Source organism: Pocillopora damicornis, chromosome 11 (assembly GCF_964200805.1).
Source record: "Pocillopora damicornis chromosome 11, jaPocDami1.2, whole genome shotgun sequence".
Lineage (NCBI taxonomy): Eukaryota > Metazoa > Cnidaria > Anthozoa > Scleractinia > Pocilloporidae > Pocillopora > Pocillopora damicornis.
This window is the reverse complement of record NC_142680.1, coordinates 14318111-14340615: the sequence shown is the minus strand read 5'-3', so window position 1 is coordinate 14340615 and position 22505 is coordinate 14318111. Positions and strand designations below refer to the sequence as shown.

The 22505-nt window shown below is 38.5% G+C and overlaps 2 protein-coding genes across 3 annotated transcripts; both read left to right on the top strand.

Moving 5' to 3' along the window:
- The first annotated feature begins 2598 nt into the window (after positions 1 to 2598).
- LOC113666153 (glutathione hydrolase 1 proenzyme) lies at positions 2599 to 22088 on the top strand. 2 transcript variants are annotated; one of them, XM_027181915.2, is made up of 11 exons: positions 2599 to 2969; positions 4250 to 4470; positions 4989 to 5090; positions 9238 to 9454; positions 10448 to 10580; positions 10957 to 11137; positions 11486 to 11619; positions 12131 to 12318; positions 13252 to 13483; positions 13909 to 14086; positions 17405 to 22088. In XM_027181915.2, the coding sequence occupies exons 1-11, from the start codon at positions 2791 to 2793 to the stop codon at positions 17515 to 17517; spliced, it is 1878 nt and encodes a 625-aa protein (XP_027037716.2). In that variant the 5' UTR covers positions 2599 to 2790; the 3' UTR covers positions 17518 to 22088. The 2 variants fall into 2 exon arrangements, with proteins under 2 accessions (XP_027037716.2, XP_027037715.2); XM_027181914.2 differs by having other exon boundaries at positions 2647 to 2969; positions 4971 to 5090.
- On the top strand, positions 20816 to 22088 carry LOC113666154 (QRFP-like peptide receptor). The gene has a single exon (XM_089187126.1). The coding sequence runs from the start codon at positions 20816 to 20818 to the stop codon at positions 21779 to 21781; it is 966 nt and encodes a 321-aa protein (XP_089043252.1). The 3' UTR covers positions 21782 to 22088.
- Positions 22089 to 22505: the final 417 nt, after the last annotated feature.

The following is a 22505-nucleotide window of genomic DNA, read 5'->3' as shown; positions in this document are numbered from 1 at the left end:
GGATATAATTTGTGGAAACTTTTAAGTTTTGAACTGGTGAGAATTCCTCAGACTGCTCGTGACCATAGGGTGATCTGGTGCCTTGTGTAAGTAGCACGTGAGGGAAGTTTAGTTTTCTAAATCTAACCTTGTGACAGCCTATACTCGTAATCTTTTTTATAGTAGTTCTATTTGAATGTCAACAGTGAATCCACCATACCGTATTGAGAAGTGAAGAAAAACCTCATACACTGTTTTAACAGAAAAGTTATCAGTCCCAAAGAACCAGCCACAGTGGTCACGCTGGCCTCGCTTAAACTCCTGAGAAGTGAACCACGTGTGCTTTTCAACCACCTAAAAGTTTCGGTATCAAAGAGCTACATACTGAACGTGCAAAACTTTACTTAAGGCTTTGAACAAAATCTTCATGTTATTCTTAAATCGTAAATCAGCGACTTCATCACAAAATAACAATAACTTAATCATTGTTTTTTGACAAACTTCACTCATATTTATGTCATGAAAGCAATGAGCTACACTTCCTATCGGTTTACCAGCTGATAAAAACCACTCGGGAAGAAGCGTTTTCGCATGCTTAATTACCCTGTAAACAGAGAAAATGTGTGATTTATTGTATATTTGTACATTTGACAAATCTACCACAGTTTTCCTTTCTCTAGAACCTTATTCTTGATATGAAAGACGTCACAAGGTCCACAACTAAAATGAAATCAGTAGGCGCAGCAGGTTATAGACAATGGAGAATTATAGTCGATTTGCCAGCTTAATGCGCCAAAGTTTTCGGAAAATCACATGCGCCCGATGTGATCGATAATTGCCTTGTTGTTTGAGCTGCCGTTGTCGTTTTGATATAAGTTATGTAATGACGTCTTCATAAAAATACCAGTAAGAAATGATTTTTAATAGATTTCTGTTACCCTGGATTGTTTTGATCGCATCAGCAAGTATCTTCTTTCAACGTTGCGAACCGAGAACTGGCTTTCTTTTTCTGAGGATGTTTTCCTCCACTTTTTACAATACAATACAATAGCTTTATTTGAATTGCAAAATAATGGATCAGATAGACTAAAAAGACTATCTGGTATTAACCCATGTGCATATATGTATAGTATAAAATCTGTATGCAATAAAGCTCTTCTTTAAAAATGTAGCCAAGTTTACTGATCTAAAATTCGGAAAGTCGTCACGGTCCATAGTTCAAAAATTTGCAATTGTTTTTCACGAGAGAATTTTTTTGGCGAAATGGTTAGGATTGCTGAGTGTTGCGATATATATGAAGTGTTGGTTATTTTTGTCAGCTTTAACCTTATTGACAATGGCTCTCGCACGAGAATATCTACAGCCATTGTAAAAAAAAGTGTCGGTATGTATTACATATAAACACGAAGAGAGCTGTATTTGATATAGGTTTAGTATTTTTAAAATGATGTGAAAAAGATGCCTCGTCAAACACTATATATGTTAAACTTCCGTGAATAATTCAGTTTTTTGTTTTTTGAAAATGACAACTTCATCTTCTAGGATATGTTTCGCAATTAAAAAAAGTTCAATTGATTAGCGAAAGTAATCCCAGTTTTCATTGGATTTTTTTCGAACTCGCTCTCTGATTGATCCAGGAAGCTCCGGCGAATTGTTCAACCAATGAGATGCAAAACAGAAACTAACACAATGGGACACCCGTGTTTTCCCGCGCCTTGGGTTCTCATTTACTCCTGGTGTTATTTTCCTACGCTCCTGTTGACCGTTGTGCTTAATTTGGTTTATTTATCAGCGATTCTCAATCAGTCGTAAGGCAAGATGACAATGTTGTCAATTTTGCGCTAATTACAAATCCTCTTTACTCAGCAGGCTTGGCTGAGACCGCGCATTTGGTTCAGATGCACCTTCTGTTGTTAGATAGGTAGACATGTAGAAAACCAACCAATCACGGCGGATGTGTAACCAGTCGACCCTATTAACTAAGTAGCAAAGTGAAGTGAAAGTGAAGTCGTATATAATAACATCTTTACAACACTCTGGAACTGACTACATTGTTCAGACAGAATTATTAAGTCATAGAAGGAGTTGTGTTTCAACCCAATGTGGTGAAAATCGTACAAAGTTTAAGGTCTTCCTTCCGTCAGAAGCCGTTGTTCCGTCCGTAAATGCACTAAAATGAATATTGTCGACCTGTTAAAAGCCCATTAACTTGCTGAATTATTCATTTGAAAACTGTGGTTTTTAAACTTTTACCCAAAACACAAATCATTTTCCTAGAACATAAATCAATTTCTCAAAACACAGGTTAATTTCTCAAAACGAAAACAATTTTCCTAAAACACAATTCAATTTAGAAAAACAGAAGCAAATTTTTCAAAAAACGAAATAATTTCTGAAAAAAAAAATTTCCAAAAACACATATCAAAAGACTGAAGAGAGAAAATGAAGAGGAAATGAAGAGAGAGAGAAAGCCCCGATTTCCCACGTCTAACATTGTAGTTGCCTTAGACCGTTTTAACGAAGCGTTTTTCCACGATTGCGGATGTGATTCAATTAATGAAATGAAATGAATATTGTCAACCTGTTCTTGTTAAAAGGCCATTATCTTGCTGAATAATTAATTGAATTACTGTGGTTTTAAAAGCAAATAACTCACAAACCTCAATCGGGGCTAAGAAAGAAATCATAACGACGCATTACTAGCAAATAGGATATTTTAAGTCAGCTTCCCAACTAAAAATTATATGGGTTTAAAATTATCTTAAAAGCGTTTTAACCCACAGATTTTCAGTTGAACAAATTTCAATTCAAATGGCAGAGTGCAGGGCTAAAAATAATGTTATTTTTCGAAGGATGTGTTTTGTGAAACGAAGCCTGGTTGTTCTCAACGTATTGTGTTGCCTCGGGGGAACTACTGACGCAACTGGCACTGGAAAACAAATTATAGAGCCTCTGGAGCACAGAAATAAAGCTGGCATGCAACAGAGCAGGTAATAGACAAACATTGAAATATATAATCATTTATTTCAGAATAGGCTTTTCGTTGTATCCTTTCCTTTGAACAGTTAAATTAACCGTAATTACACTACCAATTTCCCCTCGGCTATTGCACTTATCAAAGAACACGTTGCATACTTAAAATCTAGCCAAGACCACCGCTAGTCAGAAATATTTTTCCCATCAAACATATTTGCGTAAAATTATTTGTCAAGCCATTTGAAAAGAAAATGTCGTTCTTGAAAACTTTCTTCTTTTTGAAACTCCTTGTTCAAAAATAGTCCGGCACATCGGCATTTGGACAAGTAGATTTGAGAAGTGCCTTGACACTGCTACGGAAAATGTATAAGGTGTAAATTGTGAAACGAGGGGGGAAGGGGAGGGGATCAGTTGTCACCAACAGAGTATAAAGGTGTTGCTATAGATAGTTGTATGCCAATTCACTGCTGATGAAGGGGGGAGAGGGGAGGGAAAGTAAAATTTACAGAGCCTTATACGTGGAGGATCAATTATTTTTTCGGTCTTAGAAGCGGAAAGCTCTTGTTGAATAGAAGTCACTTTGGTCATTATCTTTCGAACGTCGTTCTTAACGTATTAAAATGATAACAAAAGTCTCTCCTTCCTTGAAATAAATACGAGATGGGAATGTGGAAGTGTAGCTTAAACTTTTCGTAAATAAACCCCTTCAGGCGGCTGGTGTGTCGGTTGACAATGTCCGGGGCTGAGATATTGTCCGAAAATTGAATATTTGGCACAGAGGGGAAGCTTTGAGGGCAAAGGTAACTTATCTCTACTCTCTGGAACAGCCTGAGCGATCGACTTTCTTATTAAATTATCAATGGACTTTGTGAAACGAGTTTTTTATTCTTCTATGCAAAATAATAGAAATGAAAAGGTGAAACTCTTGAGCTGACTATTTTCCGCAGGCTTTGATTCTTATCGACGGAAATACCCGGATGAAAAATATCGAGGCAGACGGGAGTTATTGCATGATACTTGTCCCGTGATTTTGCATCATGTGTCATAAAGAAGCTAATAGAATCGCATGGTTAGTGGGTGGATTATAATGGAGGAAATCATTGGACAGTCCTCAGCTTTACCAGAGGCATATTCAGACTTGACGCATTCAATCCAGTCACAGACGACGGAAGGATCTTATGGAATGAGCAAAATATTATAAGTTTCTGATATTTTTATTAGCTATTCGAATGCAGGGTGCTTGAAATATCTTCTATCTAAAAAGACGTTGACTAAAACTTTCGCTTCCGTCTAGGTCGCTTTTACCAAAGTACTCCGAGCCTGTCAAGTTCAAAACTGCAGCAGTTGCAGCAGATTATAAAAACTGTTCAGAACGTGGAGCTGAAATTTTACGAGATCATCATGGAAATGCCGTGGACGCAGCCATTGCAACTGCTCTGTGTGTGGGTGTAGTGAATGCCCATTCAGCAGGTATTGGAGGTGGAGGTTTCATGATCATTCATGACAAGAAAAGGGGTGAGTTACTGTAAACAATGATCAAAGTGCTGCGATTGCATCTGCCAATAACAGTCGTAGTTGTACTAGTAGCATAAGTAGTAGTGTAGTAGTGTAGTGGTAGTAGTAATAGTAGTAGCAGTAGTAGTGGCAGTAGTATTAGTAGTAGTAGCAGTAGTAGTAAAACTTAGTGTTTACATGACATTTCCATTCAGTTAAAGACTTAAATTGTTTAAGGGATAAAACAAACTGACCTACTCTAACTAGAAAAAAAATAGTTGTAAAAGTTAGACCTGTTTTATAAGGATGCCGCGCATGAATATCATGCAATAGCTAAAACTTCGTAAGCTTAGTAAGCACACACCGATAGGCTTTTGATAATTTAGAAGAGACACTAAAAGAGCCATAAGAAGGGAATCGGAGTTTATGTGATCCTCTCGCATTAGAAAGAGGATCTGTAGTACCAAACATTTTCTGCCAACTGAGGAGAATTAATGTAGCACGATGGCTTTTGTCTCGAGGTTCCTATTTTTTTGCAGCGAAAACTACGGCAATCAACTTTAGGGAGGTGGTTTCTCATCACGAAAATGCTGAAACGATGAAGGACTTTCTAAACCTTAAAAAAAAATGGAAAGAAAGAGGTAAAGAATAACTTTAATCCACTTCAATCTTTAAATTAGAGCTCACTGGTAAATATGCATCTAAGGCCGGCGACCCACCCGCCAATACGGCTTTCTGGGGGCTAAATTCTGAAAATTAATGCTATTAAATATCTGCAACTGATTCGCTGACTTGCTTGTGATCCGAAAAGTCGCATTAACAGGCACTACAGCAAATTCATTCATATCTGTTGCTACAAATACAAATAAAGTCACAGCATTTGCATCCGCGACATGTAGCAATTTCTGCTAAGCACCGCGGTTGGCGTAAGAAATCATTAAGTGGGTCGTTGTCCTTTTTTGGCAAGCTTTAATGGACTAAAGTGGTCGAGTCGAGATTTTTTTTCAAGACGAGAATTTTTTTCTCGAGTCGAGAATCTTTTTTTCGAGTCGAGAATATTTTTTTTTCGAGTCGAGAATTTTTTCATGGAGTCGAGAATTTTTTCATGGAGTCGAGAATTTTTTCATGGAGTCGAGAATCTTGTCATCGAGACGATAATTTTACCTCGTGTCGAGACTATTTTTGTCGAGTCGAGAATTATTTCTTCGAGTCGAATTCCGACAATCAGTCGAGATTTTTTCCCTCGAGTCGAGATTTGTTTGTCGAGTCGAAAATTTTTTCATTGAGTCGAGAATACCCAACATGCCATGCCGTCAGTTGCCGCCAAAATGATCAAACAATATGGCGGTCTGCAGATCTGTAGCTTACGTAGCATTTTTATTCATCGCTGTCGTTCTTCAAGTTGCTGACGGTAGTGTGGAGGAATTGGAGAGGTTTCTGTTGTCCATACAGGATTTTATTTCCCATATGGAACAATGCACAGCTCCCGGAGATGACAGAAATATGGAATACATATACGATTTGGGCTTTGTTGAAAGGCTTTGTGGAAATAATCGCACGTTTTCTTTGGTTTTCGCCAAAGTTCAAGGATTTTTAGAGATAAAAGTGTTGATTGACGACCTTTCGCACTCCTTGCGGGAGCTACAAAACCACAACAGGGATAAACTTGCTGCTTCTTTTCAAGTCAGTGCTGAGTTACCTAGTGTACCTTACCGCGAAAGAAGTTCATAAGGAAGACCAAAATACAACATTACAGCAGAACAAATTGATGTACTTCGCAGCACTGGCATGCAGTGGGCAGCTATTGCAAAGTGTCAGTTTACGTGTTAGTGCCGGGACTCTGTCCAGAAGAAGAATACAATTTTGTATTCTTGATTACAATGAGGTTAATGAAGAGGAACTTGATTGAAATGTAAGAGATATCTTACGAATAACACCTTTCTCTGCTGAAACGTATGTACGAGGAGCTTTAAGAGCACGCGACATTTATGTTCAGAGGTGGAAAATCCGGGAAGCATTACAAAGAATCGATCTTGTGAACCGTACCATAAGGCGCAGATGTACAATTCAACGACGTCTGTACAATTTTAAAAAACCAAATCACCTATGGCACATTGACTCAGATCACAAGTTAATCCACTGGAGGTTTGCTTTGCACGGCTGCATTGACGGTTATAGTAGGGCAATAGTTTACATAAAGTGTTTCTCTAACAACCGAGCAGGTACAATCTTGCAATGCTTCATGGATGGAATACAAGAATTTGGAATTCCATTACGGGTTAGAGGGGATAGGGGCGCTGAAAATGTAAATGTTGCTCGATTCATGATTGATCAGAAGGAGCTAAGTAGAGGAAGCTTCATGGCATCTTTGGATGAGTTTATTTCCCAGGTGGAATCACCATGGTCAACGTACTATGGCAAGCATGTCCTCCCTGGCACTTTGGTACTCTGCGTTTGTTCTCCCCAGGTGGATGACATCGATAAAGGTAATATTTCCTTGTATGGTGTTGATCCTCATGGGCCTGTAGCCAGTATCGAGACAGAAAAAAATGTTTCTGTGCCTAAAAGTGCCATTCAACTGACTGACAATCAAGCAGATGACATAAAACGCCTAGTGTCTGATCCATGGTAGATGATGGCAATCATAGAATTGAACATTACCTTGCCATTGCTAATCATTTACAGTTGTATTATTGACTATTAAATAATACGACTTAAAATATTGTAAAGTAATGCAAGGTAATGTCCGATTCAATGATTAATAACCAGCAGCAGTTCAACAAGAGCGTTGACTTGTTTGTTTCAAAGTTTGCCAATAAGCATGAAAAACCTCTCTCGTATTACCATAAGCAATTTTATGGTATAGTTATACCAATCATTGTTATGAAGGTTCAAAAAGCTGTTTTTTTCATTTCCATTGAAATAAACAGGCCAAGTAACATCAGTATTAAAACTTCTCGTATAGTGAAATGTAATTATCACTTGAGCTCTTTCAGTTAGTTTTGAAGACATTTTTGTTTTTAAAAATTAAATAAAAATAGTTCATATTTTTAAATCGTTTAATTGGTACATTAAAATTATTAAAAGATAAAACTAGCATGGTCTTATAGACTGGTTGTACCTCAATAAGTACTTCCTTCCTTTCACATAATAGTGATAAACCATTTTATTGTAGAGAATTGGAAAAAAGCTTCCTAGAACCAGAAAGGGACTGACTTGAGGCCGAGGTATGGTAATCGAAGAAGCTTGAATGGTTATTAAAAAATTGTTGTATTTATCAGAATTACTTTTTATTATTGGGACAGTTGGGCAAACCATTAGCCTGCATATTGAACACATTCTTCATTTGCAAGCATGACTTGAACAAAAGACATACAGTCTTTGGACAAGGGGTGGGAAGGGGTTATGGAAGGGAGAAAAAATTCTCCACAGGCTGTACATTAAAAACTACCCACACTACTAGAAACAAGTTCTTGGCTGAGTTGTTCAAAACAAGGTTAACACTAATCCTACGTCAAACCTCTCGGCCGCCTTAAAATTCAACCCTGATGAGCATTAACCTTGATTTGAACAACTCGACCCTGAGCTGCCCGACAGAAAGTTAATTTCAAAGCAATAAATGAAATGATTTATTGTTACAGAACTATTCACAAAATTGAAGGGACAGTGGTTCTTGCAAGTGTAGGATAACGCCATGTCCACCAAAAATACTCATATATAAATTTGAAATGGTAGGAAAGCAAGACAGCACAATTCATATTTGGCATGCAACATGCTTTGTCAGCACACTTTTTATGAATAATCCACAAGAACAAAGACCTTGTTGCCTGTAATAAACATTAAACTTCAGGCATCTCACCAAAAATCCCCAAACATGTCAACAGTAACTTTCAAAAACTCACTTTTTGGCAAAAAATATTCATCATACATAAAAAACTCTTCTTTGCAAAAAGCAAAGAAGGAACTTGTATGATAAATACATACTACAAATTTTCTTTATGGCAGTCTGTAGCTTAGTAACGTTGACAAGGGCACAATATGTTTCTATATCTCCTAAACAATGCTGAAAGATCAAGCTTGACGGAATATATTACTATACTCTTATGAAAACTCATTGTAAGACTGATAGGTTGATGGTATGACGAGAAGAGGACCACAAGTATGTGCCACTGGGTATCGTAGAGCACTGTCATTAGCATGAAAAGATATCTGTATCCTATCCAAAGAGATGATATTGCTACCAGTCACAAACTGTGGAAACCCACTGAGAAGGTGATCATCCATAGACCTGATAAATCTCTTCAAGTGAAAAATGGAGGTCTCTGAGAGCCTTGGAAATAGGCGAAAACCAAAGAAAACGCTGAAGAACGACAACGATGTATACAAAAGCTACGTAAGCTACAGATCTGCAGACCGCCATATTATTTAATCATTTTGGCGGCAAATGACTTCATGGCATGTTGGGTATTCTCGACTCAATAAAAAATTTACTACTCGACAAAAAAATCTCGACTCGACAAAAAAAATTCTCGATTAGTTGTCAGAATTTCACTTTTGTCCATTATGGCTTGCCTTAAGGCATTCACGCTAAATCCCAGAATCCCAGCGGTGATGATGCAAGTAGAGTCTGGGCACCAGTTTAAGTTAGGACACCTTCCACCTTCACTGTTCTCTGCTACTCACCTCCCTCCCCCTTACATTTAACACTTACAAAACTTGTTCACGGCGAGAAAGGGCTTCAATAACCTCAAGAAGCTCACTGAAACCACATCATTTCCACTTTGTCAGAAAGGAAAAAAAATATAGCAGGCGAAGGAGAATTTATCGGCGTGCCTGGCGAGCTTCGTGGATTTGAAATGGCTTGGAAGAAGTACGGCCGACTGCCTTGGAGAAAACTTTTTCAACCAGCTATCGAAATAGCAACGAATGGCTTTCCGGCAAATCACGCACTCGTGAATGCCGTGCGAATTAACTGGCTGAATGTTACGCACGACTTTGGATTGAGGTAACATAACTTACCGACGTTTAACCGACTTTTATACCACTGTAGCGAGTTTTCCGCAAGTTTTCTTCTACGCATAAGGAATTATTCTAAAAACGTGTGTCGAAAATGGCCAAAAAGATGGAAATGTAAACTCAAATTTTGGCGTTCAATTAAGTCTTTTATAAGAAGCTAAATCCAGAGGAGCTTGACTCATAATGCCGCTTCAAAATGAGAAAGTTGGGACAGGATGTTGTTTTTACGCTTTTTATTTCAATTAAGGTCACAGATACGAGACTTTAAAGGACAATTACGTTTTAAGGTGAAAAAAAAAGATAGTAAATAGGTGAAGATCAATGAAGTCTAAAGCAAATGCCAAAACTGAAAGGGGAGTTGCGTCCTGCACATGGTAACACAGTACTTTGCTTAAGTCGGAAAACAATAATAGAGGACGTTATCGTGGAAATTGCAAGCCGTGAGTTATCGTCGATTTTTACACAATATCTTAGTAGGAACGGTATTTCTGGCGGAATATCGCAAGGCTATTGTTTTAACAGCTGCGCATTATCGTTTCCGCCGCGCGATATATCGCTAACATCCAATCGAATCCAAGGAGATATCGCTACTGCCTGGTGATATCTCGTTTGAACCGAACGAGATATCGTGGCATCTCCGCGATTATCGTTTTCTCTTAAGTCAGTTATCTTCCCCACGAAGGGATCGAACGATAAGGAAACATTGCACCTTTCAGTGAATTTTCCCTGTGAGTTTCAGAAAACAAGATGTTTTAAGTCTATTTGAAAGTTGGTTACTCGAAATCAGATTAGGTCAAAAAGCAGTCATGCTTTTCCCAACGAAAGTGACTGTTGTATGCCCATATCAAGGCCTTTAGAGTAGTGTAAGGAGGAGCGCGGCAATATTCTCCAATCTCTAGCTTTCAAGTAAATTGTACCTCACTCGATTAGAGTTTAGCTACTTACAAACGCCTGTAGTATAGTTAATTTGCTTTCTTTGCAGAGAGTTATTCAGGAAAAACGGTCGAAAAATTAAAGAAGGAGACGTCATCAAGAGAACAAAATATGGAAAAACTCTTCGTAAAATTGCAGACTCAGGAGCCGATCTCTTCTACACTGGTAAAATGGCTAAGAAGGTAACGACAGGTCTAAAGTCATAATTTTGCAGTCTGTAAATGTTGAATATTTAGATAAATCATCAAAAATTATTCTTTCATATTATGGTTGTGGAATTTTGTTATGCAACGGCCTCCCGCCACATCCATATTAGGCTTTGATCTGTTCGGCACTTAACAATTTTTTTCTTTGTATATCTGGTATATTCTCTAGCGTTCTACTTCTACATTCTTGTGGGATGTCTAATGAAGAAAGTGATCAAAAAATTGCCTCGAGAGAATTGTGTAAAAACTGAGAAGACTCAGTTCCTTGATTGATCTCTCGGAGGGTTAAAAGTTTATTTTTTATGCTGTGACTGAGTTTATTTAAGAAGAGTGAGGACTATTTTCTTGGCAGATCGTCAAAGATGTCAGATCCATCGGCTCCTGTATTTCCCTGACGGACCTGAAAGATTACAGAGCTACTGAAGTTAAACCGTTGGAGGTTTCTCTCCCTGGGGTCAAAGGATATAAACTTTTGACCGTTCCACCCCCTGCAGGTGGTGCCGCATTAATCAACATTTTGAATATTCTCAAAGGCAAGCGCTCTCTTTCAAGTTTAATAGCCTTACAGAGTAGCTAATTGCATTCCGCTCTGTCTGTTTCCCCCAGCTATCTCAATCTCCGCCAATTTTTAAAGTATATCAGTTATTTTGCAAGGTAACGATAAGCCAAAAAGTGACGATGACTTGAGCTACTATGATTTTCCAAGCTTGACTCCTGTAGAAAGCCGTCCTACTTTGAGTAATGTTCCCAGAGATCACGGTGACTCCATATGTAATGTTAATGATTTCATCTCATCGGCCAAACAAAGTTTTATTTAAAATATATTTTTTAGGTTTCACGCCATAGGTTATCAACAAACTAAATGATCTTTCTTTTTTCAGGCTTCAATTTTAGTGCAAATGATATGAAGCATCATCCTGTTTTGACGTATCACCGCATGATCGAAGCATTCAACTTCGTGGCAGCTAAACAGACCTATCTTACAGATCCTGTCTTTGATGAAGACGTGAAAGAGGTGAGACATCAGATTTTGTAAAAGAATCGATGTGTTTCAATGTCGTTACGGATTTGTTATTGACGTGCAGTCAACTTTTCAGATCCTGAATGTGCAAGATTGTTAATATTTAGGTTTATATAAAACCTCATGACTTTATCTATTGATTAGGTGAAGAAAAGCTGTTTGCTCACTTACACATTACAGAACTGTTACATCCTAGCGTAGCATACCTGCACATCGCGGACCTGTAGTTTTTTAGTTGACCAATCAAAATTTACACACCAACGCAGCAATCACGTAAATTCATCGAGTCATATTCACCATAGGAGACCATTTACATCTTAGTGCACCTGATCAACAGATTGCAGGCCTATGTATTTTTACATTTACACATCGAGGCAAATTTACCATATGTACTCTTTCGCAGTAACTATATTTTCTCTTTGATGCGGTAGCCACATGTACACGTTAAAGCTTATTTATACTCTGGCGCAGTAACACGACCAGGCCTATTTTTCCCCTGTCTCAGGTTGTGAAGGAAATGTTGGATCCGGAGAGAAGCGAGCAGATACGCAGATTAATAAACGGCGAGACACATTCTTTTGATTATTATGGACCAATCAACTACAATACCGACATCACAGATGGCACGACTCACGTGTCTGTTCTCGATGCAGAAGGAAATGCTGTTTCCTTGACAACTTCAATCAATAAATAGTGAGTTAATTAATTTAACGAAAGACTCACCGGAAACCAATTCTTCCCTGCTCCGAGTCTTACACTAAGAGACTTTGTAACGTCAAATAATTACCCATAGCAATCAAGTGTTGTTGAGGTGCGTTTGATCTGGCTTAGCCAGAGGGTCTCAATAGGTGATGGCTTTTACGGCCAACAGTTCATATTTTGGCCATTTTACGGTTACCGTTGACCCAAAATGACACAAATGACACATTTTCGAGAGGAAAAATTTTTACGCTTAACTTTTCAGTTTTGGGACTTTTTTGTCAATTTTTACGCCCAACGGCTGAAGTTTCTGGACGTTTTACGGCTAACGGTTGCCCCCATTAAGAACCTTAGGGAATTAACGTTTTTGTCTCGGCCTAAAAAAACTCCCGTGTATAATTAAACCTACAAACATTGATCAGTGGCGTGGCTCGCAGTTCTGATTTGAAGTGACCATTTCGTTCAATTTAATGGTTGCAAAAAATCTACCCAGGCATCCTGAACGAGGCGAGTCAACTCGCGGGACTTCACTTACCCAGCACATGATATCGATGCCATGTGTGTCAGTCAGTCTAAGATGGCGATTTGGCTGCGGATTGACATCCGTGGGAAATCATAAAATCCGTGGGACTGTCAACGACAGGAATAGTATGCGCTCTCCCAAGTCGAGCTCAAATAGGAATTATACTTTTAAATTTAGATGTAACTAACAAGTCTGTGGGGTTAAATCCGGGTATGAAACCAATGTCTGCTCTGTTAACTACTGCGCTCGAGCTAGAATAATATTTATTCCATGTAGAAAAGAAGGTACCAATCTGCGGAACATAGCAACCACAAATTTCTCGTGCCACGAGATTTCTGTACTAACACAGCGCTAACTCAGAAGCTATTCAGTGATTAAAACAAGGTTATTGCTTTAAATTACAGTTTCGGAGCAAAACTTAGAAGTCCTAAGCTCGGGATAATTTACAATGATCAGCTGCTGGACACTTACGAGAATGTGAGATTAAAGGAATTTAAATTGGCCATTGACGAACTTAAACCTTACAAAAGACCCGTGTCTCTTGCTTCACCCTCCATCATCTTAGATGAAGCAGGGGACGTGAAAATGGTTTTTGGAGCCGCCGGAGGAAAATACATCGCAACAGCTTTAGCACAAGTGAGTGAATATCAATCTTTCATTTATAATTATTACGCTGCAAGCTTGAGTGCTAAAATACTTTGTTTTCTTTATTCGTTTGCTTGTTTCTTTGTGTTAAGTATTTCTAGCAATTTCCTCCTTCTTCTCCTCTTCTTTGACTTTGATTTCAATTTTTGGAGCGTGAAAGGCAAGAACGGGACAACCTGACAGACTTGTCTCTGGAGAACTAAGTTTATTTCTCACTTTAACGGAGAGTCGTTTCTTAAGCCCCCGCTTCTCCAGGAACATCTTAAAATACACAAATACACTAAGCATTTCATCTTTAATTGTGAGGTGAGCGAAATGGTCTTTTGCTCCGGGCAGGGCTCCGATTTAAAGGCTCAAGCATGCATGTTAGGGAAAAGAAAACTGAATACATGTATCCTATTTCTTTGCTATCATAGGTTCTGATGAACCATTTTTGGTTTGGAGAGAGTTTACGAGACGCTGTGTCGAAGTCTCGTCTCCACAGCCAACTGTTTCCGAATCTGGTCCTAGTCGAAAAAGACTTTCCCAAACAGTACATTGACGAGCTTAAACGCTTTGGACATAAAATTACAAACGACACCGTAAAAATTACAGGTAGGAGCGAAAAGGAAAGACAATTTTACGACTTTTGATCCTCGATTGTACAGTGTAAACGAATCACAGCTGGCTCACGGTAACACTCACGGTAACACTGATAGTAGGGGACCGGTAATTTTTTTATCGCCTGAGTGGGGAGAGAGGGGGGGTGTGGAGGATTTTTGTCGCGACAACAGAGAATTTAAGTGTCCCCACCCGTAAAGTATATGGTGCTTTTTCTGAACCACCATATTGACGGTGGAAGATTTCATGATCCCTCTCCCCCCTCCGTCTTCTCTCCCAGCCACCACTAAAAGCCAGGGTTACTATCTACTTCCTAACTCACATCACTTTTAAGATTCCCCGCTCCTCCCTTAGCACTTGTCATTAAGGGCTGATGTCCCCTCTGTTCAAGGACAACCAAATGCAAAACCAATGATTTAAAGGAATCAGGCTTTATCTGACTAAGGAAAAAGGACTTTATAATCCTGAAATATCTAATTTTTACCCATATACAGTATAACCGATACATCAGATACCAATTTATCTTACAATTCTAAGAAAAGCTATACCCAAATATAAACTAACTTCTGTAAGTCAGGAAAAAGAGTTCTAGGTACGATACACATGATACTCGTGGCCAGCTGACATCTATTCATCTCTCCGTCCTCTTTAATGTTGACTAAAGAATATGTTCAGTTCAATGACATAAATTATTCTTTCAATAAGAAATTTGATTCCTGATAAATGATTAGATCATACCTCACTATTTGGTATGAATGAATTTCGCAACGCCAGTAAAGTATAAATTACAGGGCAATGGAAATTTCAACCAATTCCCAATTGAGATAGCCAATTAGGGACGAAAGTTGATTCCACTGAGGGAAAGGAAACGGAAGATTTATTAGTCTGAGCTGGTTTTATTCAGATGATTTAATTAGTTCAATATACGCCACTGTTTTTCACTGTTTAGTCTTATCCTGCGTCTACAGTTGTGCAAAGATAAATATTCTCATAGATAATAATTAAGACCAGGATGATTTTGGTCTGTTAGCTCTTAAACAGCTTTCGATCCATTCTTTTTTCGAGTCGTACTCTTACTTAATCAGGAAAAATCTTGCGATGATTTAAAATAGTGCGTCATGTTAAAGAAACAAAGAACTTGAAAATTTTTTTTTTTATGACATCAGTTGAGCATCTGAACTTTGACAGATCATTTGTACCATAAGCAACGAGCAATCATGTAGAGCGCAGTGTTCAAATAATTGTATTATCTAAAATGGAACAATGGATTCATGATCGAGGAGAAGGCTGTATCCGCCTTACAGACCGGATTTCTCTTGAACAAAGCATCTCGCGAGTTAATAAGATCAGATCAGCTGTGAATGAAAGCTAAATCAGGGTTAGGTTTTGGTGTTTCAATTGTCATTGTAAACCCGTGACGCCCTGCATCGTCCTTAACCATTCTGAATCATTCTTGAATAATTTCAGTTCCTAGTTTTCTACCTCACTCATCCGTTTCATTGGTATTAAGTCTCCAGGAAAAAACGAAAATGACTTGTGGACATTTTCTTATAGTCTTCCGTGGCTTCAAAAAAATATCCTGTTAACAATTTTAGTTTACCAATGGATTTAAGATAACTTCGTTAATCACTTAACAAAAGACTGTGCGCCGGATTTTTTTTGAATAAAGCATCTCGCGAGTTAACGAGATCAGATCAGCTGCGAATGAAAGTTAAATCACGGTCGGTGTTTCAATGTTTCAATTGCCATTTAAAACCCATGACAAACTGCTCCATACTGAGCCATTTTGGATCATTTTGGATAACTCTAGTTTCCATTTGGACAGTTACTTTTCTTACTCACTTTGTCGTTTCGATCACATAAAATCTGTCAACCGATGAAGTTAAGATAACCTCATTAAACTGACTAAATGAAACTAGAAACTCGCCTAAACTGGTATAAAGCCATTTCAATTTTAACCAGATCAGATTGGCTACAAATACAACCAGACAAGGAGTGTCTACCGCGCTGTCACAGTTTTTAAATGTTTTTCCCACTGTGATTTGCAATTCTTGAACTTTAATCTTCTTCATCCTCCACCCTTTCAAGTATTTTAACATTTATTCTTTAGTTACATTTGGATGATTCTCTATCTTGCTTAACCTATATTTCATGGTTATTTCTTTACATTAAACGTGATTTTCTCGTCCCCAAAAAACAATCAACATATCGCAGCTGCACGCATTTTTAAATTCACGACGAGTCGAAAACTGAGAAGTCGACTTAGAGAAACATTTATTTCAGTTCCCGAGAGGGTGTGTTAAGAGGTTGAACAAGTCTGAGCTTTTAATTTGTTTCCAATTTTTGACCACCGTGAATTTATGCTTTTTTAATGTTAATGTTCTTAAAACCAGGAAAAACTTTCTATGCACACGTCACTAGAAGCGACGGCGCCATTGTTGAGAGGCGGCTGAAAGTCTGGAGAACAAGGTGTTGTGCGTTTTGTCTAACAACGGTGGTTCGATTATCAACAAAAGCTGTACCAAAAGAGGTCATTTTTTGCTTTTACCAGAGCTATAAATGTCTTTAAACAGGAATATAAACTAAACGAAAATATAAATTTATTTCAAAAAAACGGATTTGAAAGTCTTGTGTTAAATTGCATTTGAACGTTCCACAGCACTCACGCCGTGCCGACAAGACATTCGTCACTCTTGACTAAACCTCTAAACTCCCCAGCCTCGCGAAAACCTTTCAAAATTCAAAATCAGTCCTAACATCTTGTCATGCGTATACGCACAAACGTATTACTGCAGCAGTGGCTGTATCAGCAGTTGCGGGAGAGGAGGCCTGGGTATGAGATGGTGAGCAAAGGGTAATCATACACATGGACTCCAATGCGCAAAGGGGATTGTTATACATACCCTATGGACTAGTATATCTTCCTGTTGCTCATTCATTTAACTCTCATTCATTCGATAATTTACTTACAGTTGAACCTGTGTGAGGCGGTCACCATTACTACAGGTTAACCGCTTCATACAAATGAAAGATTATTCTTAGTAACATTGGAATGGTTCCACCTTCAGTGACCATCTGGAAAATAGTAAAAACAGGCTGTTAGGACTTACTTAAGGGTGACCGCGACCGCTTAACAGAGGTGACCACTAAATAGAGGTAAAAATCATATGATTAGCGGAAAATAAATTAGGAACTTTGACAACTGACCACTAAATACAGGGCGACCGTTTAATACGGTGCCCCTACTACTGGTTTGACTGAATTTGTTAATTCGTCTATCTGTTTATTCACTTGTTTATTTAAATTACTCAGGAACTCCTTTCCAAATCGTTGGAGTGGTTCAACTCGTCTACAGAGAGAAGGACGGTGAGATACTGGCGCTAGCTGATCATAGGAAAGGAGGTGGACCCGCAGGTTACCGCTGACTAATCGAACATGCTTATGTAAAAGGCTTAGATTTACAACAGGTTCAACCTAGCTAGCCACAACCTAATGCTGTATAAAAGTTACCATTTGCTCTTGGAAGAGAATGCACGCTCTGTAGTTATTCATAAAGTGTCATCAAGCTTAATTTATACATCAGTGCATCTTATACACTGGAAAAAGATCAACTACGGCCGATAACTACTAGCCGCTCATTTCTCACAGGCCCGCTTTATAAATTCAACATGAAACTTATGTGTCATAAAAACTGTCATTCGTAACTCCATGATGAATTACCAGATGTGAGTCTGAAGGTATTCTTTGTGAGGTACCGAGTAGGTAAGCATGAAACCATCTTGCGCCGCTGCTGAAACCTAATACTCTGGCGAGTACCGAGTGTGAACACGAAACGTTTTTACATTAGGAGCTCCGGCACGTTCCAAAGTGTTCTTCCTTGATAGTCCTGCCACTTCACTCTTCAAATGCCTGCATGATAAGAAGTTGAATGTCAGGTTTTGAGCGGCGGAACATCAAGTGTGATGGTTCCATGTTTATTGAGCGATCAAAAACCCCAGAAAATTCGCTAAACTAACAGGCTACAGTCCTTCCTTCTGCGTAAAATCTAATCGCTTTCCAGTACCACCTAGTCATAGTTAGAGATTCTGGGGTTTCCCTTGATCGTCCAAGCAGGTTTCAGGCTCTCAGTTAGTGGAGATGAGCAAAAAGGTGCAGAGTGCTCAAGAAATGGCACCCGCGGAAAGGGGCATCACAACCGTAACTGCTGCACGTTAACTCGTTTTCCAGCTTTAGCATGCTCTGTTTCGTTCATCTCCGTAAACGGAAGGCCTGGCACAGATTTGGTCGTCCCAAGTAATGCTCAAACGATCGGGACAATTATATGGAAACCAGGCCAAACGTTCTCTAACGACCCGGGCGATCACCTGGTTTCCACATGATCCAAACTGAAAAAAAGGATCGCGTCGTGTAAGGTCTGGAAAACTCAAACAATCTCATGAAACCGTAGATCGGGGCGAGCATATGAAAACCAGACATTTGGATAATTAATTCTGAAATAAATTAACACAAAGAAACGAAATTGCTTCAAAAAAATTATATATTAATCTTTGTTTCAAAAAAACGTAATATCGATAAGAAATGTATTAATGTCGTCAATTAGTATATGGCGTGACACAGTTGAATACATGTAGTGTTTTTCGCGCACACTTAAAAGCAACTTCGAAAATGATCAGCGAGCAACTGTTCACCTGTGAGCAACCGAAGAGAGAAAATCGTTCGTCAATGGTTTCCGACCATTTTACAGTATATCGACATAAAAAAAGAAAAAAGATTGTTCGTTTATTGTTTGTGTGTGGTATACTTTAATTTACCTCAGTGTCCGTCGTTGAAAGTTGTGGACATCGCAGACATCACCGCTTCGCGGCTTGGTAAATATCCACTAATATTAACCTCTTCCTCAGTGAATAATTGCTAATTAAAAGAAGGAACCAATTTTATGTAATTAGTTATTGCAGTTCGCATCATTCCACTGTAATAAATCACTTTAAAGCTGTACACTAGGTCAGTCTTGTAATATTGTCTACATTAAAATCTTACAAGAATTTTGAAAATCTAACCTCTGTGTTTGAGACATTTCCGACAGTAAGAAAATTAGAAATGACCAAAAATTGAAAGTTTTCATTTCGCTGTGTTCTTCAGATCAATAATAATATGTCACGCAATAGGAAGTTTCGGCGAATAAATATGAGCGTTTGGGAAACAGGATTTTTACTAGGATTTACAAGAATAATGAAAAACAACTTCGTGCTTGGAGAACAAGATATTCTCCGATTACGAGGAGCCGTATTTTATTAATTCTTTGTGGGCATTATTGGAATTTTAATTCAATGGATGTACCGTGAATGAGTCTTTTATTATTGCGGTGTTTGACGAATGGAAAATTAATTTTAATGCGGGGACGTTCAAGGTACTCTAGTCATGGAGACGCCAGCTTAAGCCGAATTACCGATATGGATCAATGCTTTGTACATTCGCTGTTTCGCTCGAAGGCGAAAGTTTGTCTGTAGCCGTTTCAAGCCTTGGATTACCATCTAAAAGAAGAAGAAAAAAACGTGTTCAAGATCAAATTTCTAGCGGTAAACTCAACTACCTTTGTCTGTCGCCATGACCCAAATGTCCTCGAGGTGTGAAATTTCATAAGTGTCGAAAAATGGAGCAAACCTTTAGTTCCCATTGAGTTGGATTCGGTCGAGTTTTGGAATAAAAAAAGGCGTGTTAACAGCCTTTAACGAAGAAAATACTTGTTGATTTAAATCAAAAGCTGATGTTATGCAAGGATAATCCTCCAAAAAATTGCGCATTTACACCGAAAGAATCCATGGGAACAGGGATTGCGTGATTCCGACTGATACGAAACAAAAGGAGCATTTCCGGCTATTTTTCTTCGTTATCAGTAACATTTTATCATCGGGAATATTGGAGCCAATGTGTCTTCCCGACATGTCGGAAGCGTGTGATAGAGTGAAGCTTTCAAGAGTCCCTAAAACTGTACGATTTCGCCAAAAATAAGCGATTTAACAATGAAGATTAAAAGAGGAATCCTTTTAATGGAGAGAGCACACTTGTAACCAACTGCGCACGAGCGAAATTCGAGGCGCCCTTTCGCATGACAAAATCCAAGTGGAAAATAATTACGTTAAGATGTGTGAATTGTTTGCAACAGCCAGGAATTAAAATGTAAAAAAACAGGCCCGGAATCGCAGAAAGACACAGCCAGGCGTCGGATTTCAAGAAAAATACTATTGTGTAATGTAAACATTTCTGGCAGTCTTCATTGTCGATACAAGCCAGTGATTAATGTCAACTGCGTATCTACTGACTCACTGTCGAACAAACTTGGCCCACGAGGTGTTTCTGACTAAATTTAGTCTTAAATCTTAAAGGTGTGCTGTATGTACTTCAAGAGAGCTCGGCTTTAATCACGATTTCCGCCTCGTCGTAGACTGTTTGGATCAATCTGATAACGGCGGCTTGAGACGAGTTGTTTAATTACCCGAGTTGAGGGAAATTTTAGCTGTGACAGCGGAGGCGCCGATTGCAGCGACTGATAAATTTAAGCATTCCTGTAAATGCCTATAACCACTGCCTGCAATGAAATAGTCAGTCTTTACTGGCGAGAAGTTCGTTGTTAAGCTTTTAGAGGTGTATTTGGCGCAATTGTGTGGACCAAATTGTATCTTCACAAGATTTAATCAAATAACAAACAGGCAACTGATTAGGACGATGGCGCATGAATTTCATATTTCATCGAATGACTCTGTTCCTGAAGAGATGCCCGCCGAGAGTTTTTACTCGGACAGTCTTCCAGTTCATGCAATTCTACAGTTAGTCATCTTCACAATTATATTCATGGTTGGATTCTTCGGTAATTCCATTGTGATATACGGAGTTCTTCAACAGGGTTCATCTAAGACAACAAGCAGTTGTTTTATTGCGAACTTGGCCCTGAGCGACCTGGCTGTGCTGGTTCTAAGTTTACCCGTCGGTCTGTTGCAAGAACTTGCATCTTGGCCGTTTGGCGAACTTGCTTGTAAGATTTTCTTTCCATTTGGCGATGTGTTTTTGACCGTTTCCATCATGACCTTGACAGCAATCGCCTTGGATCGCTACCGAGCAGTTGTTACGCCGTTCAAAGCGCGTTTCACGAAAACACAAGCAAAAATCTGCATTTTGTTCATTTGGATCTTTAGCTATCTTGTCGTAGGGATTCCCACGTCTTTCATTCTTAAACTTGTCGAAATAGAAAACGGCGTAAAAGTTTGTTTTCCTTTCTGGAGGAGTAACATGGAACGGATAATTCACAAAGTGCTAACGGCGTGTCTGGCTACATTTCCACTGTTTCTTATCGGGTACTGTTATATCAGAGTTGTTTTGGCGTTGTGGAAAGTAAGAATAATATATGATAACCGCAATACGGCCAAGAACTCCATCACAGTCATGCGACTCGAGCAGAAGCGAAAACTCGTTAAAATGTTAATCGTTATTGTGTTTGCCTTTAGCTTGTGTTTACTACCGTATGTAACATTTGCACTCGTTTTGGAGTTTACGGGAATGGAGCGAACTTCCGATGTGAACGTTGGCTTGGTAACATGTCTTTCCCTTCTTTATGCAAATAGTGCTATAAATCCATTAATTTTATGCACAATGAGTAAAGATTACAGGGTTGGACTGAGGCCCTGCGGATGTTGAAGTTCTTCTTTTCCGCCAGTGATTGATAACGCTTTACTCTGCAAATAACATTTCAGAGAAATGCCTTATTTTACAAGACTCTTTTAAACGAATTTACTTCTTTTGTAGTCTAAATGATTACCATTTAGGCATTCAATATGTGTCGCAAAGTGTTGTAAGTTATTCCTTCACATGTTATAAGATTGTGCAACAAGACATCTTGAGTTGTAGATCTTAAAGGTTTTGACGCTTTTTATTTCGATTGATGTACATATTGTTTGAGGTGTAGTAACAATTACAGTTTCGATTAAAACGCTAAGATGGGTGATTTATTTGTGTTGTTTGGTAACTACAAATGATACTTTTAGCGCTCTGTAATGGGACACAAAATATTTAGCTATGATATTTTAAGTGATATTTACCATCATCGATTTAACATAAACTTGTAACCTCGTGCCTGCGATTAACAATAATGTTATTCAGCAGCTCAACGACTTTTGTAGGATGATCCTCAAATAGTGAAACTTTTAATTCAAATATCTTTGGAAAGAATTATGGTCCTTTAAATTTCTCTTGTGTTTGAAACATTAGCATGTTAATCTAATTAAGTTTCATTATTTTCAAACCAATTCACGCTTTTAAATATCACAAATTCATTCAGCGATTGCAATTTATTTCGATTATCCCCTTTCTGATGGGACAACATGTTACCATACTTTCCATTAGAGCCATGGATTTCAAACAT